Here is a 15,312-nt window from a genome sequence, read left to right as displayed (position 1 = left end):
TTTAACAAGCAGCGTATTGCACTGATATGAAATAGCTGTGTGTGTATATATGTAGATATGTATGTATATGTATATATATGTTTATATGTGTGTGTGTGTATGTATGTGTATATGTATAGATATGTATATATATATGTTTATGTGTGTGTGTGTAAATATATATATATATTTATATATATATATATATATATATATATATGACAGCAACACTCATCACTCACAACAGTGACAAAACAATTACATTGACAATCATGTTACGTTATTTTCAAAATGTTTCCTTTTCTTTTTCATTGCTTCTTTAACACACTACCTCTCCGCTGCAAAGCGCAGGTATTTTGCTAGTCTATACTAATAAATGGCAAAGCCCTCACTGACTGACTGACTGACTGACTGACTGACTGACTGACTGACTCATCACTAATTCTCCAACTTCCCGTGTAGGTAGAAGACTGAAATTTGGCAGGCTTATTCCTTACAGCTTACTTACAAAAGTTAAGCAGGTTTCATTTCGAAATTCTACACGTAACGGTCATAACGGTCAACAACGTCCGCCATGTTGAACTTTCTTATTTATGGCCCCATCTTCACGAAATTTGGTAGGCGGCTTCCCTGTGCTAACCAAAACCGATCTACGTACTTATTTCAATGGTATGACGCCAATGTCGGCCGCCATATTGAACTTTCCAACGTCACTAATTTTCCAACTTCCCATGTAGGTAGAAGGCTGACCCCATCTTCCCGAAATGTGGTAGGTGGCTTCCCTGCGCTAACCAAAACCAATGTACGTACTTATTTCAATGGTATGACGCCACTGTCGGCCGCCATATTGAATTTTCCAAACGTCACTAATTCTCCAACTTCCCGTGTAGGTGGAAGGCTGAAATTTGGCAGGCTCATTCCTTACAGCTTTCTTACAAAAGTTAAGCAGGTTTCATTTCGAAATTCTACGCGTAACGGTCATAACGGTCAACAACGTCCGCCATGTTAAACTTTCTTATTCATGGCCCCATCTTCACGAAATTTAGTAGGCGGCTTCCCTGCGCTAACCAAAACCGATGTACGTACTTATTTCAGTGGTACGATGCCACTGTCAGCCGCCATATTGAAGTTTCCAATGTCACTAATTCCCCAACTTCCCGTGTAGGTAGAAGGCTGAAATTTGGCAGGCTCATTCCTTACAGCTTACTTAGAAAAGTTAAGCAGGTTTCATTTCGAAATTCTATGCGTAATGGTCATAACGGTCAACAACGTCCTCCATGTTGAACTTTCTTATTTATGGCCCCATCTTCACGAAATTTAGTAGGCGGCTTCCCTGCGCTAACCAAAACCAATATACGTACTTATTTCGAGATTATGATGCCACTGCCGGCCGCCATATTGAACTTTTCAACGGTCTTTGTTACTTATGGGCCCATCTTCAAGGAATTTGGTACGCGGGTTCCCAACGCTAACTGAATCCTACTTACGTACATATATACGTTTATAGCCTGCAGCTCGGTCATCAAGTGAGGTGGCGTTGGGTCCCCCATCCCAACGCCTCCCACATTGTTGGCTGCCTGCCTATATAAAGCAGTCCGGCGCTCTGGTCTTTACATTCCCTTTCTTGCTTCGCCACGGGATTCACGTCTCCCTGCTCATAACTACAGCCTTTTTATTTAATCCATGGCTTCTCCACTGTTTTATTGTTCGTTTATTACGATTATAGTTGTTGTTGTAGGTATTTTAGACTTACTTTACATTGTTCAGGTACCCATTTCGTTTATCATTCCAAACGTACCCACATTAACATGTCTATCGAGGTGATCACCATCGATCAAAGAACTGTCACTTACCGAGTGGTTTCCATACCTGGAGATGGCAACTACCTTTTCCATTCTCTTTGTTACATATTGCACGGCCATATCAGGCTCACTCTTGATATACGGAGGAACATTGTGTCTTATGTATTGAATGACTGGAACAGGTTCAAGGTGTGGACTGATGACGGTACAGGAGATAATTATTCTACACAGGAGCACTATAAGAGTAAAATGCTTAAGCCCTTCACCTATGGTTCTGCATGTGAGTTGATGGCTGCCGCTGAATTGTTTGGTTGTCGCTTTCAAGTGAACCGAAATGGCCAAATATTTTACACCTTTCGACAACTGCCAATGCCTCTTAAACATCTTAGATTCACAGGTGACGATTTCAGTAGTGGACACTTTGATGTTTATGAATGTTTAAACTCTCAAAAGCTGGATGTGAAGTTATCGATGAAATCGGTTGTATGCTTACAACGCTTGACAGATGCCGAATGTCACTTCAACACAAGTCCTGCAAATACTGTCGTAATTGAACCAAACCATGAAACTCAAACCGATTATGACAGCAGCAATCCAAGCTGTGAGATTTCACACAAGATTACTGTTCCCATGGCCAACTGTGCATTGCATGCTCAAGAGTAAGCTCAGCGCACAGCTTGGTCATATTACAACCGGAGGGCCGAGCTGACAATGTGGTATACAAAGAGATCCTTAACAAATAATTATTGCTATATTTTCCCTCAGTTTAAAAAGGTTAAATTTTCTTCTTAATAAAAATATTAAGGCAGTACTTTGCCGCTGCGAAGCGCGGGTATTTTGCTAGTCTATATATATAATTTACTAAAGCAAGACACCCATGGAAAGCACGCCAGAAGAGGCGTGGATTCACTAAGCCACTGACAAGTGAGACGCCCATGGCGCACGCAGGAAGGAGCCACGCCCACCAACTCTAAGACCATTGGATACGACGACAACTCGCAGAACCACGCCCACCAACTCGGACGCGACGACACAGTAAAAACAGCGTCATTTATGTTCGTCTGGCGTGGAGTCCACATGCAGCTCTGAGCCACGTTGACTGTTCATAGAGGAATGTTTCTCATGGAAGTGAATTGCTATATGCAGCGTGTAAAACAGTTTGTGAGAGGTATCCCATGGGATCCTTAAAACAATCCTTTAAAACTGAGGTTAAAACACAATGAAGAAAGCAGTCTTTAAAAACCAATAAGCCCTGTGCTTCTGTTTCATTACCGTCTCACCTGCTTCACCAATGCAGGCCCTGCAACAGTTGAGCCGCTCTCTCAGAAGCTGACCTTCTCTGTGCCTGACCGGTTCACACAGAGGCACCACACGACGTGGCAGGACTATCTAAGAAGAGGCATGTTTGTCGCGGATGTGAATCGGTGTATGCAGCGTGTAAAACAGTTTCCGAGGGATTTCCCATGGTCTTAGACTCAGTGGCCGGGTCTCTGTCAGTTTCTCTTGCGACCGGGCACATGACCAGGTAGTGTGTATGCTTCGACTGCGAGGGTGGACGTGACAGGACCATCTAAGAAAAATCATGTCGCGGCTGTGAATCGCTGTATGCAGTGTGTAAAATAGTTTGTTTGTCGCAGTTGTGAATCGCTGTATGCGGCGTGGAGAACAGTTTGTGAGGGGTATCCCATAGTCTTACAGTTGGTGGGCGAGTCTCTGTTAGTTGCTCTTGCGAGCGGGCACATGATCAGGCAGTGTGTGTGCTTCGAGAGCGTAGGTGGATGCGACAGCACCATCTAAGAAGATTCATATTTGTCGTGGATGTGAATCGCTGTATGCAGCGTGTAAAACGCTGTATTGTATGTTGCCCTCTCCAGAGTTACATCTTTTCATTCACCTACAGTCGTATACACAATGAAGTATGCAGTCTTTAAAAACCGAGTTTTCGGTTACGACACACGACCGCGTGCACCATAGCAAACTGTTTTACATGCTACATACAGCAATTCACATCCGCGACAAACATGCGTCTTCTTAGATGCTCCTGCACTTTGTACACACCGCCCTCCCACCTCGCTACTACCGTGGTCGGGAGTCTTGGTTGATTATATATAGAAAGGCAGTCAAAACCGCACAGAGCAATGAAAAGTCTACGTGAGTCACAGCTGTATCTGGACTGTGCAAAGACGACAACGACTTGAGTGACGAATTGGAGGTGGCCACATGAACAGGCAGTGCATACTGGACGAGAAATCAGCAGGCTAGCATGACGGAGGGAGCAGAGTGGACGTCCTTTTCCTTTTCTCCCGTTCCACCCTCCGCGCCTGAGCACCGCACGGACGATTGTGTGTTGGTTCATTCCCTGCATTGTTACAATGTTGCTTTTCTTGCTGATTTATTACATTTCCGATTTTTCAAATGTTAATTTTCTCCCTGTGCTTAAAAATCATAAAAAAAACGGCCTGATTATGCGGCATATGGTACACCACGGGTTGGCTAGTATAAAATAAATTACACGAAAGAAAACAGACATGCCCAAACCAAGTTTACAACAGGTAGATCCACTCACATCATCATTAGATACAGCAACTAACCCTTGATTCTGTAGCTTTCCTAAGACTTACACTTGTTCTTGGTCCACTAAGTTTAGGTAGATGCTGAAGTTTAAAATTTCTTCATCCTCTGTATAACATACTGCACTGAGCTCTTGGGCATGTTTAAAACCTTAAATTATTCTGTACCTTTCTCATTAATTGTGCTTCTCTATTATCTTTCTTCTAAAAAGTCTGTAACATATGGTGAGACCCTATTTTGGGGAATTTCTCTTTAAAGAAAAATTTAAAGCATGAAACCTGCTAATTTCACAAACGGGTAGAATCCATTAAAACAGTGACATGTTGTTCTAAACAAATTTTGACTTGCACTTAGATGGTGTGTTGGGGGTGGTCAACTTTTTACCACTATACTGTATATGTAGACTGAAAAAGTATGTAATAATTTATGTTTCAATTGGTTTTATATACTATTCAAAACTTTGTAGATCATTCAGAAAAATAATACTAATTTAACATAAAGCTCAATAGCTCAGAAATGAAAATGTGAAATTGTATTGAGAGCTGAATTACTTTTCATGATACTCTAACTACAGAAAACCATATACAGTAACTGACTTACAAGTCACATACTGGCCGTAGTGGACAAGTGACAAGCTATTTACATGACAATTTTGAGCCTGTTATACATACACAGGAACATTAGTTTTTTACATAGCAATTTTCACATTAATATATTCCTCTTATTAGCCATAGTAAGTCTCGAAAACACGCAAGTTCATGACTGACTATAATGCATCTGTATCAATGTCACTAGATAATGGTAATGGACTGGAGATCTTCTGACATGTGATTGTCTGATTGTCATAACATGTAGGATGGCTCTACAAAACTGCTGTGCCAATCAGAACATTTTGTTACATACTACACTGGGTACGGAAAGTATTCAGACCCCCTTCAATTTTTCACTCTTTGTTATATTGCAGCCATTTGCTAAAATCATTTAAATAAATTTTTTTCCTCATTAATGTACACACAGCACCCCATATTGACAGACAAAAAAGAATTTTTGAAATTCTTGCAGATTTATTAAAAAAGTAAAACTGAAATATCACATGGTCCTAAGTATTCAGACCCTTTGCTCAGTAGTTAGTAGAAGCACCCTTTTGAGCTAATACAGCCATGAGTCTTCTTGGAAAAGATGCAACAAGTTTTTCACACCTGGATTTGGGGATCCTCTGCCATTCCTCCTTGCAGATCCTCTCCAGTTCTGTCAGGATGTTTGTCTCCACACATACCGCTTAGAATTAAGGCCATAAAGTTCTATCTTGGTCTCATCAGACCAGAGAATCTTATTTCTCACCATCTCAGAGTCCTTCAGGTGTCTTTTAGCAAACTCCATGCGGGCTGTTATGTGTCTTACCTCTTCTCAGTGTGTGGAGACAACCAGGCACTGCTTATCACTTGTCCAATACAGTCCCCACAGTGAAGCATGGCGGTGGCAGCATCATGCTGTGGGGGTGTTTTTCAGCTGCAGGGACAGGACGACTGGTTGAAATCGAGGAAAAGATGAATGCGGCCAAGTACAGGGATATCCTGGACAAAAACCTTCTCCAGTGTGCTAAGGACCTCAGACTGGGCCGAAGGTTTACCTTCCAACAAGACAATGACCCTAAGCACACAGCTAAAATAACGAAGGAGTGGCTTCACAACAACTCTGTGACTGTTCTTGAATGGCCCAGCCAGAGCCCTGACTTAAAACCAATTGAGCATCTCTGGAGAGACCTAAAAATGGCTGTCCACCAACGTTTACCATCCAACCTGACAGAACTGGAGAGGATCTGCAAGAAGGAATGGCAGAGGATCCCCAAATCCAGGTGTGAAAAACTTGTTGCATCTTTCTCAAGAAGACTCATGGCTGTATTAGCTCAAAAGGGCGCTTCTACTAAATACTGAGCAAAGGGTCTGAATACTTAGGACCATGTGATATTTCAGTTTTTCTTTTTCAATAAATCTGCAACAATTTAAAAAATTATTTTTTTTTGTCTGTCAATATGGGGTGCTGTGTGTACATTAATGAGGGAAAAAATTAATTTAAATGATTTTAGCAAATGGCTGCAATATAACAAATAGTGAAAAATTGAAGTGGGTCTGAATACTTTCCGTACCCACTGTATATCAATATTTTTCTAATCTACTTCTCCAATAAAAGAAGGAGGGAGAGCTGGTGGGTAACAATGCAGCACTGGACATTAGTCTATCACAGGGCACACTTACAGTGTACATACATCTACACTGGGCCAATTAAATCAAAGTGTTTGGAATGTCAAAGGAAAAGCTGAGTATCCAGAAAAAAAAAGGACAACACAGACAAAGAAAGAATGTGCAAACTCAATATATGCAGTGCCAGGCCACTGATTAAATCTAGAACAGTAGAAACATCAACCACTAACTGAAGGACTTCACTCTTCAAGTCTCAGTGTACTTTACAATCTTTCAGGTTTTACCTTAAAAATTGGCTGAAAGCTTTGTAGTTAGTCAAAGTGCGATAATCTTCTGCAGAGAAGGGATACTCCACATCTTCTAATCCCCATTCCTCCATCAATTGGCTGGATGACTTGGGCTCCTAAACCAGCAAAGGTAAACAGTAGTATCATATATCAGCAGGGGTATATAAAGGAGAGCTCAAGACCAGTTAGACACAAAAATACTGTAAGAAATCTGTGAACCTGAGAAATTCATAGCACTGGTGACAGTCAATTAAGATTAGAACCATCTTTCTCACCCGCATTGTTGAATCGTCATCATCATCCTCATCTTCCTCTTTCTTTCTGCGCTTGGACAACTTCTCCTTCTTCTCTTTTGATTTCTTCCGTTTTCTCTTAATGGAAATGTAATCACTGCCTTCACTGTCTGATTTCTCTAGCAGTTCCTCATCACACTCAGACATATCATCTTCACTATCTACCCCCTGTGAGCACAGACATAAATGAAAAGACCTTTGGGTAGCATAATAATCAATTTAGCAGTTTTACCATCATACTGATAAACCACATGTTATGCAAATAGGAAATAATGGTATAAAACATGTACAATACAGGTAAGGTACAGAACACTAATTCCAGTTGTAAAGATCAACCACAACTCTGAAATGCATTAAGTGTGTTTGAGAAAATCATGCTATGTTAAAATACACCCTCAAAGTAATCAGAAAGAAATCCAGATCTTGGTTGCAATCACCTTGTTTGTAAAGACAGTAAAAAGATCAGCAGGATTCCTGTTCCCAAGATTTTTTTCACTACAGTGTAAGTGGATATTGTATCATGATTTGACTCTCATTTTTAATTTTTCTAAACAGTTTCTGTTTTTAGGGTTTATTCAAAAAAGGGTCAAGATTATTTTTTGTTTCTATACATTTGTATTTAAGTTAGTAACTTTTTACATTCTCCAGTAGCTCCACCTTGTATGTTTAACAATCACTGCCATTTTTGGACTTTTTTCTGGATGGTTGCTATGTTATTATTGGATAAGGATAACAAAATATAAAGCTTTGTGTCACACACTTTCTATTTGACCAAGTTTGGATTCAACAAAAAATACAGTGTCCTTTGTATTTGTTCATTGAAAGGTTCTTTGGTTTTGAAATGCTTTCTGTCCCTGATTATGATTTTCATCTCTCACTTCTTACATCCTGGACTTAGGTTATTAGATTCCTGCTCTCCAGATTACAACCTTTGCTTGCTTTCTTTAATTTTACTCCTGATTCCAATTATAAGAACAACTGCTGCTCCTCATGATCGCCTCTATAGATGTCAGTATTTCTTAACTCAAAATTTATCCTCTTGACCACCAGTAAGAGTACAATGGTCTGTAGGATAAAGCGGCATTACCCTCTTTTTTGGCATTGCATGTTGAACCATAGCAGGGGAAGACACCCGGCATCAGAGTTAGACTAGGGTGCTACATTGAGTCCAGCCTCAGTAAAGCAATGTTTTCCTCTTGCTGGAGATAAAGGTTGGCTGAACACCAGCTCACAGAAGACATATTTTTTGCTAGCACTAAAGGAAACTCAAAGTCTATAACCGCAGTACAGACAGTCACAACAAGTTGCAACTGAACGAAGAACAATAATCACCACGGATAAAGAAAAATAAAATATGCTACTCTTCCTTTTTTTCTCCAAAAGTAAAGGGGAATCATCAGTCCCAGCTGAAGGTCAAAGCCTCCAGCTCTTAAGATGGAAAAATGTGGACAAAATCTTAACAATCACTGTATACACCTTTGGTTCTGACACAAAACAGCTTGTAACCTAGTAGGCAGCCTAACGCCAGTGAATGTGTTACATTAGCATATGTTTTCTGGTGGTTGGCATGTTGAAAATAATAACATGTCTTCTTATATTGGGCTTTTATAAGCGTCTCCTTCCAAATTTAATAAAAAGCTGAACTCAGAAGTGTAAGCACCTTCCAAGTGACTCTCTGCTGCCAATGCCAGTTTTGCAGCACTTTTAAACTGTGTGACATAAACCCACTCATAGACAAAGTGTGTGAGGAGAATAGACAGCAGAGAAAGACACTAAGAAACTAATAAAAGATTTACCCATATGGCTGGATAACAGACCAGAAATCTTGAAAAAGTATTTACAGTTTAAATACTACAAAAGTACTGTCAAGATAGTATTTACAGATTGCCTTGATGATTGATCAAATAACCTACTTAAAAAAACTATACATTATAAATTTATGAATATAAATATTTTACTTAATGTACAAGATTTACTAATTAAAATACCATATTCAATGCTTTCTACAGCCCTGCTTTAACTTCACAACTTGCCAAATATGGCTACTGCATGGACGAGTCTGGGCCAGAAGGGAAGATGGAGTTTCTACTGTAAATGGAGTGATATTTTGCAATATAAAAGTGAGAAGTTTAGCTTCCAGGTCCAAGTTAAAATTATTTGTTTGTGTCATATTATGAATGGGAGCAAGTCACCTTTAGCTTTTCACTGATTCAACTGCCTGTTTTCATATACAGTAAAAAAGTTGACAGGCTTCATTCGTCAATCAATGTTTAAAATCATCTTTCAAAACTGCCTAAATCAGCGTTTCCCAATCTGCAGGCCGTGGTGGGATTATTATCTCAAAAAAAATTAGAATCAATAATTGTCACAAATAAATTTTGAATATACAGTGTATATTTAAAAAAAATATATTATTATGGCATTTTATTTTATGTTTATGTCATATAGAAAATATCTAACATGACCAATATGTAAGAAGCACATCTCCCTCATTATTCGCTGCCATCATTCATAACATAGACTCTATTACACTGACACTATTGCCTTTTTAGGTCACTCTCCCTTTGTGTCTCCACTCCTGATGGATTTACTTCAGAGACTAATATTACATGAATATTTGGTTATTCAAACTTAATCAATGTGCTTGACTTGTGTGCACCAATTCGTTTCAGTTCTCTGGCTTCCAATAGGCAAATTAAAAGAGAAACAAATGGATGGATCCATAATCATTGAAAATAATGGTGAACCAAAAAAAACGGTCACACAAAAACAAAATGTTAGAAGAAAATGCTTTTAAGAATATTTAGTTTTTAGATTTAAACACACTGACACCGAGGAAGAGCCATCCCCCCAGTGTGTGTGCTATGCTCAGTGGTTTAAGCACACAAGACCTTGAAGCTGAACAAATTAAACTGTCACATCAACACAGACGAGTTAAGGATATGGTGAAGAATGGGCCTGAGCAGTTGGTAATGAGACTACAACTGGATGAATCTGCAGATATTGCAAACATTTCAAATCTACTTGCCTTGTAATGTATAAAGTAGAAATATCAGCTTGAACTACTTGAATATGACTTTATTTTAAAAAGTTCTTGTTTGAAGGTTGCCATTCAATTGTCAAAAAACAAGTGTTTGTTTTACCCGCACTCATTTTGGCGTCATATTACTCCAGACATGCTATGCATAGCTGCAGTATTTTACTAATTTGTTTTTATGCTTTACATCCACGATCTCCCTTTTCAGAATTTTGAATGGTTAGCTTGTTATCTTTATTAGTAAAACTTACAGCCAGACCCCTTCACACTTTAGTGTTTTTTCCTATCCCACTACTCTACACTTTGTTCTGCAAGTGTATTCAGAACAGTTTTTCTAAATGTTTCTCCTGTACTACGACGAACGTTCAAAAAGGTTCCACGCTTTTTTAACTCAGTTTATTAAGAATTTCAAAAACAAATTACATCACTTTTCTAAATTGTCACCTTCGTTTGCAATGCAATTTTCCCAGCGTAGTACCAACTTTTTAATGCCCAATTACTACTCCTCCTGCCTTCACCATTTTCAACAAAAATATAAAAGTGCAGAAACTTTTTGAACATCTCTCGTACTTTGGCAAGGAGTGCAGACGGAACAATTCAGCCAAATTTTGTTTTGTACTCAGTTAAATATTATACATTTATATTGTTATAAATGCCTATTCTGTTTAAATGCCTATCTTTATCATTGTTTCACATTTTTTTCATAATATATAAATATATATATAAATAATAATAATAATACATTTTATTTATATAGCCCCTTTCCCATGCTCAAGGCACGTCACAGAGTTTAAGATAGAACTGCAGGGTATACAGTATATAGCATTGTACAAACCAGATAAATAAATAAAGAAGATTAAGACAGTAAATTCAGAGAAAAACAAAATTGGTGGTCTAGCACACACACACACAGGTTACATGAGCATCTTGACAGAGAGGTAAACTGAAAGAAGGGTAATAAAGTCAAGTAGAACTAAAAGCCTTCCTGAACAGATGACTTTTGAGTTGTTTTTTAAAAGAATTCATGGAGTCAGCTGACCTGATTAATTTCGGTCTGGCACTATACAGCTGAAGGCCCTGTCACCCATGGAGTGTAGATTAGTGTGAGGCACAACAAGATTGCCAGAATCAGAGGACCTTAGTGGGCGGACAGGCACATAGTGATGGAGGTCACTGATGTAGTTTGGCATACTGTATATCAGATGTTCAGAGAATGTATTGTACTGTATACCATAGCATAGCAATATGTATTGTATGTGAATTAAGCATATTGTTTCATGCCTTTAATGATATATATGTTAATTGGGGGTTATGGACAGCAAAAATGCATCTTGTCGGCAGGATTAACATACTGGCAATACGTAAAAAGATAGTCAAGATATACACATTTTCTTTTTTGTAAATCTTTTACACTCGCATGCAACTGATGTGGCTTTTTTCACACATTAATTGCTTAAAGTGGAATAGACTTGTCAAAATGTGTAGGATTAAGTAATGATGAGGTTTGCATTACACTGGGTGAGCACAATAAGTTTTTTACACATGTAAAAGCAGTTGTGCCACAAGCAAAGTCTGTTCATTGCAGTACACATAGCAATGCTTTAACTACAAAGAAAATGGCAGTAGAATTGAAAAATGTTTTAAACAAGGCTTATCTAGCAGTTGTTACATCAAGAGCCATCCACTGGAGACACACTATTTTTGTTATTTTATGTGATAAGAAGGGTAGTGTGCACCGCCAGCTTCTTTTACACACTTAAGTTAAATGACTTTCAGAAGGCAAAGTACTCATGTGCCAAAACTCAACAGCTGGAACTTGCATATCACTTCAGTGATTTTGAGTGGCTGGCTAAGCATAGTTGTCTGATATATTAAAAAAAATTAAGGGAACACTTAAATCAGACATTGGATCTCAATGAATGAAATATTCAAGTGGAAAATCTTTACTAATACTGTGCAATCCATTGAGAATAAAATGATGTAACAACAGTCAATATAAACCAAAATCACCAACCCATTGAGGGATTGATCAACATCACACTGAAAATCAGTCAAAAATTGAAATCACAGGCTGATCCAACTTGCATGAATTTCATCATGGCAACTCATAATTTCACTCAGTATTGTGTATGGCCCCCTCATGCTTGTATGCACTTCCAACAATGTCTGGGCATGCTCCTGATGAGATAGCAGATGGTGTCCTTGGGATCTTCTCCCAGGCCTGGATTAGGGTATCAACGAGCTCTTGGACAGCCTGTGGCACTACTTAGAGGCATCTTATGTATCAATATATAACATTCCAAAAGTTCTCAATTAGATTCAGGTCTGGAGAACGTGAAGGTCAGCCAATGGTATCAATGCTTTCATCATCCAGGAACTGCCTACATACTCTGGCCACATGAGGCTGGGCATTGTCCTGACAAGCAGGAACCCAGGGAACACTGCACCAGCGTAAGGTTGGACAATGTCTCTGAGGATTTCATCCCCGTACCTAACAGCAGTCAGGGTACCAATGCCTAGTATGTGGAGGTCTGTGTGACCCTCCCAAGGATATGCCTCCCCAGACCATTACTGACCCACCACTGAACTGGTCATGCTGGACAATGTTGCAGGAATCATAATGTTCACCACAGTGTCTCCAGACACATGTGCTCAGTGTGAACCTGCTCTCATCTTTGAAGAAAACAGGGCACCAGTGGCAGAGTTGCTAATTGTAGTATTCTCTGGCGAACACCAATTGAGCTGCATAGTGATGGTCTGTGACATCAGGCCATTGTGCAACCCTCATGGAGACTGTTTCTGACAGTTTGGTCAGAAACATGCACACCAGTAGCCAGCTGTTCTTTCTGTTCCTCCTCGCACAAAGGAAACTGTTCCTGCTGCTGAGTTGATGCTCTTCTATGGCCCTGTCCAGCTCTCCTTGTGTAACGGCCTGTCCCCCTGGTATCACCTACATTCTCTTGAGACTGTGCTGGGAGACACAGCAAACCTTCTTGTGATGGCACGTATGTATATGCCATCCTGGAGGTGCTGGACTACCTGTGCATCCTGAATCAGCAGCAGGTACCACCTCATGCTACTGATAGTGACAAGGACCCAAGCAAAATGCAAAACTAGAGAATAATCAGTCAGGAAGAATAAGGAGAGAGCAATTGTCTATGGCCACCACCTGCAAAATGTTTTTGGGGGTTGTCTTTTTGTTACCTCTCCAGTGCACCTGTTGTTTGCACCAAAGTCAGGTGAAATTGATTCACAATCACTTATGCTTCCTAACTGGACAGATTGATAAGCTTGAAGCTTAACTGATTTGGTGTTAGACTGGCATGATTAAGTGTTTCCTTAATTTTTTTCAGTAGTGTATATTTATTCAGTGGATTCAGAAAGTTTTGAGACCCCTTCAATTTTGATATGTTGCAGACTTGTGCTAAAGTCATTTAAATTAATTTTTCCCAACATCAAAAAACAGTGAGAATGACAACACTAAAACAGGATTGTAGAAATTTTTGCAAATTTATTAAAAACAAAATACTGAAATTTCACATTAACAGCAGTATTCTGACTCTTTACTCTGTACTTAGTTAAAGCACCATTGGAAGTGATTACAGCTTGGAATTTTCTTGGACTTCATGCAACAAGCTTTGCACACATCGATTTAGGTATTTTCTGCCATTCTTCTCTGCAGATCCTCTCAAGCTCTGTCATATTGGATTTCTAACAGACATGTTAGATTGGGTTAAAGTCTGGGCTCTGAGTGGGCAACTCAAGGACATTCCCAGAGATGTTCCTAAGCCACTTCTATGTTGTCTTTGCTCTGTACTTAGGGTTACTATCCTGATGGAAGATGAACATTTGGCCCAGTCTGAGGTCAAGCAGGTTTTCATTAAAGATATCTCTTCGCTTTGTTCAGCTTTGCCTTGATCATGTCTAGTCTCTTACTCCCTGCCACTGAAAAACCTCATAGAATGATGCTGCTACCACCATGCTTCAATACTGAAATGGAAGTGCAGAGGTGATGAATGTTGTCTGGTTTCCTTCAGAAATTACACTAATCAAGGTTTCATCAGACTACTGAATCTTGTTTCTCACAGTCTGAGAGTCTTTTAGGTACCTTTTTGCAAACTATAAACAGGCTTCTTCTATCTAGCCACTCTATCGTAAAGCCCAGATCAACGGATTGTTGCAATGATGGTTGTTGTCTGGGGAAGTTTCTCCCATCACCACACTGGCTCTATGGAGATCAGGTAGAGGACGCATCAGGTTTTTGGTAACCTCTCTCACCATGGCCATTCTCCCATGACTACTTAGTTTGTCCACCTCTAGGAACAGGTGTGGTGATTCCATACTTGTACCATTTAAGAATTATGATGGCAGTTTTGCTCTTTGGAACCTTCAATACTGCAGGAATTTTTTGTAGCCTTTCCCAGATCAGTGCCTCAACACAATCTTATCACTAATTTCTGCAAGCAGTTCCTTCAACCTCATGGCTTGATTTTAGCTTTGATATACATTGTCAACTGTAGGACCTTATATAGAAAGGCATAAGTTTTTCTAACAATGAACAATCCAATGAATTCACCACAGGTAGACTTCAAACAAGGTGCAGAAACATCTCAATTATGATCAATAGAATGGGATGGACCTGAGTCTGAATACTTGTGTGCATGTGATATTTCAGTTTTTTATTATTAAATTTGCAAAATTTCTAAAATCCTCATTTTATTTTGTCTTCTGGGGTACTGAATATGAGGGAGAAAATAATTTAAATGATTTTAGCACAAGGCTGCAAAATGTGAAAAAGTGAAGGGGTCTGAAAAATTTCTGAATCCAATGTGTGTGCATGTAGTTATATATAAAGTTAACGTAGGGCTGCAGGGAGGCATGGTAGTGTAGTCGTAATGCTGCTGTCTCGCAAAAATGAGGCTGGGGTTCATGTCCCAAGTCCTCCATGTAATAATATTGCATGTTCTCTCTGTATCAGCATGGGTTTCCTCCAACAATCCAAAGAAATGTAGGTTAGATGGATTGATAATGCTAAATTGGCCCTGGTGTATGTGTTTGGGTGTTTGCCCTGCAATTGCAATGGCACCTAGTCCAGGGATTGTTTTTGTAGTGTGCCCTATGCTGGCCAGGATAGGCTCCAGC

At 39.4% G+C, this 15,312-nt stretch overlaps 1 protein-coding gene across 5 annotated transcripts in view; it reads right to left on the bottom strand.

Annotated features, from left to right (window-relative positions):
- The window catches only part of chd5 (chromodomain helicase DNA binding protein 5), a 92,705-nt gene that overhangs the window by 46,860 nt on the left and 30,533 nt on the right, over nt 1-15,312 (bottom strand). For all 5 annotated transcript variants that reach the window (XM_039756170.1, XM_039756166.1, XM_039756165.1 and 2 more), the window contains exons 3-4: nt 7,116-7,301; nt 6,838-6,956 (exon numbers count right to left, since the gene is read on the bottom strand). In XM_039756170.1, the coding sequence (XP_039612104.1) occupies nt 6,838-6,956; nt 7,116-7,301 (305 nt within the window). The remainder of the gene's footprint in view (nt 1-6,837; nt 6,957-7,115; nt 7,302-15,312) is intronic.

The sequence above is a fragment of the Polypterus senegalus genome, chromosome 6 (genome assembly GCF_016835505.1).
Source record: "Polypterus senegalus isolate Bchr_013 chromosome 6, ASM1683550v1, whole genome shotgun sequence".
In the NCBI taxonomy this organism is placed as follows: Eukaryota; Metazoa; Chordata; class Cladistia; order Polypteriformes; family Polypteridae; genus Polypterus; species Polypterus senegalus.
Note: the sequence above shows the minus strand (reverse complement) of the source record. Positions and strands in the feature narration are given on the sequence as shown.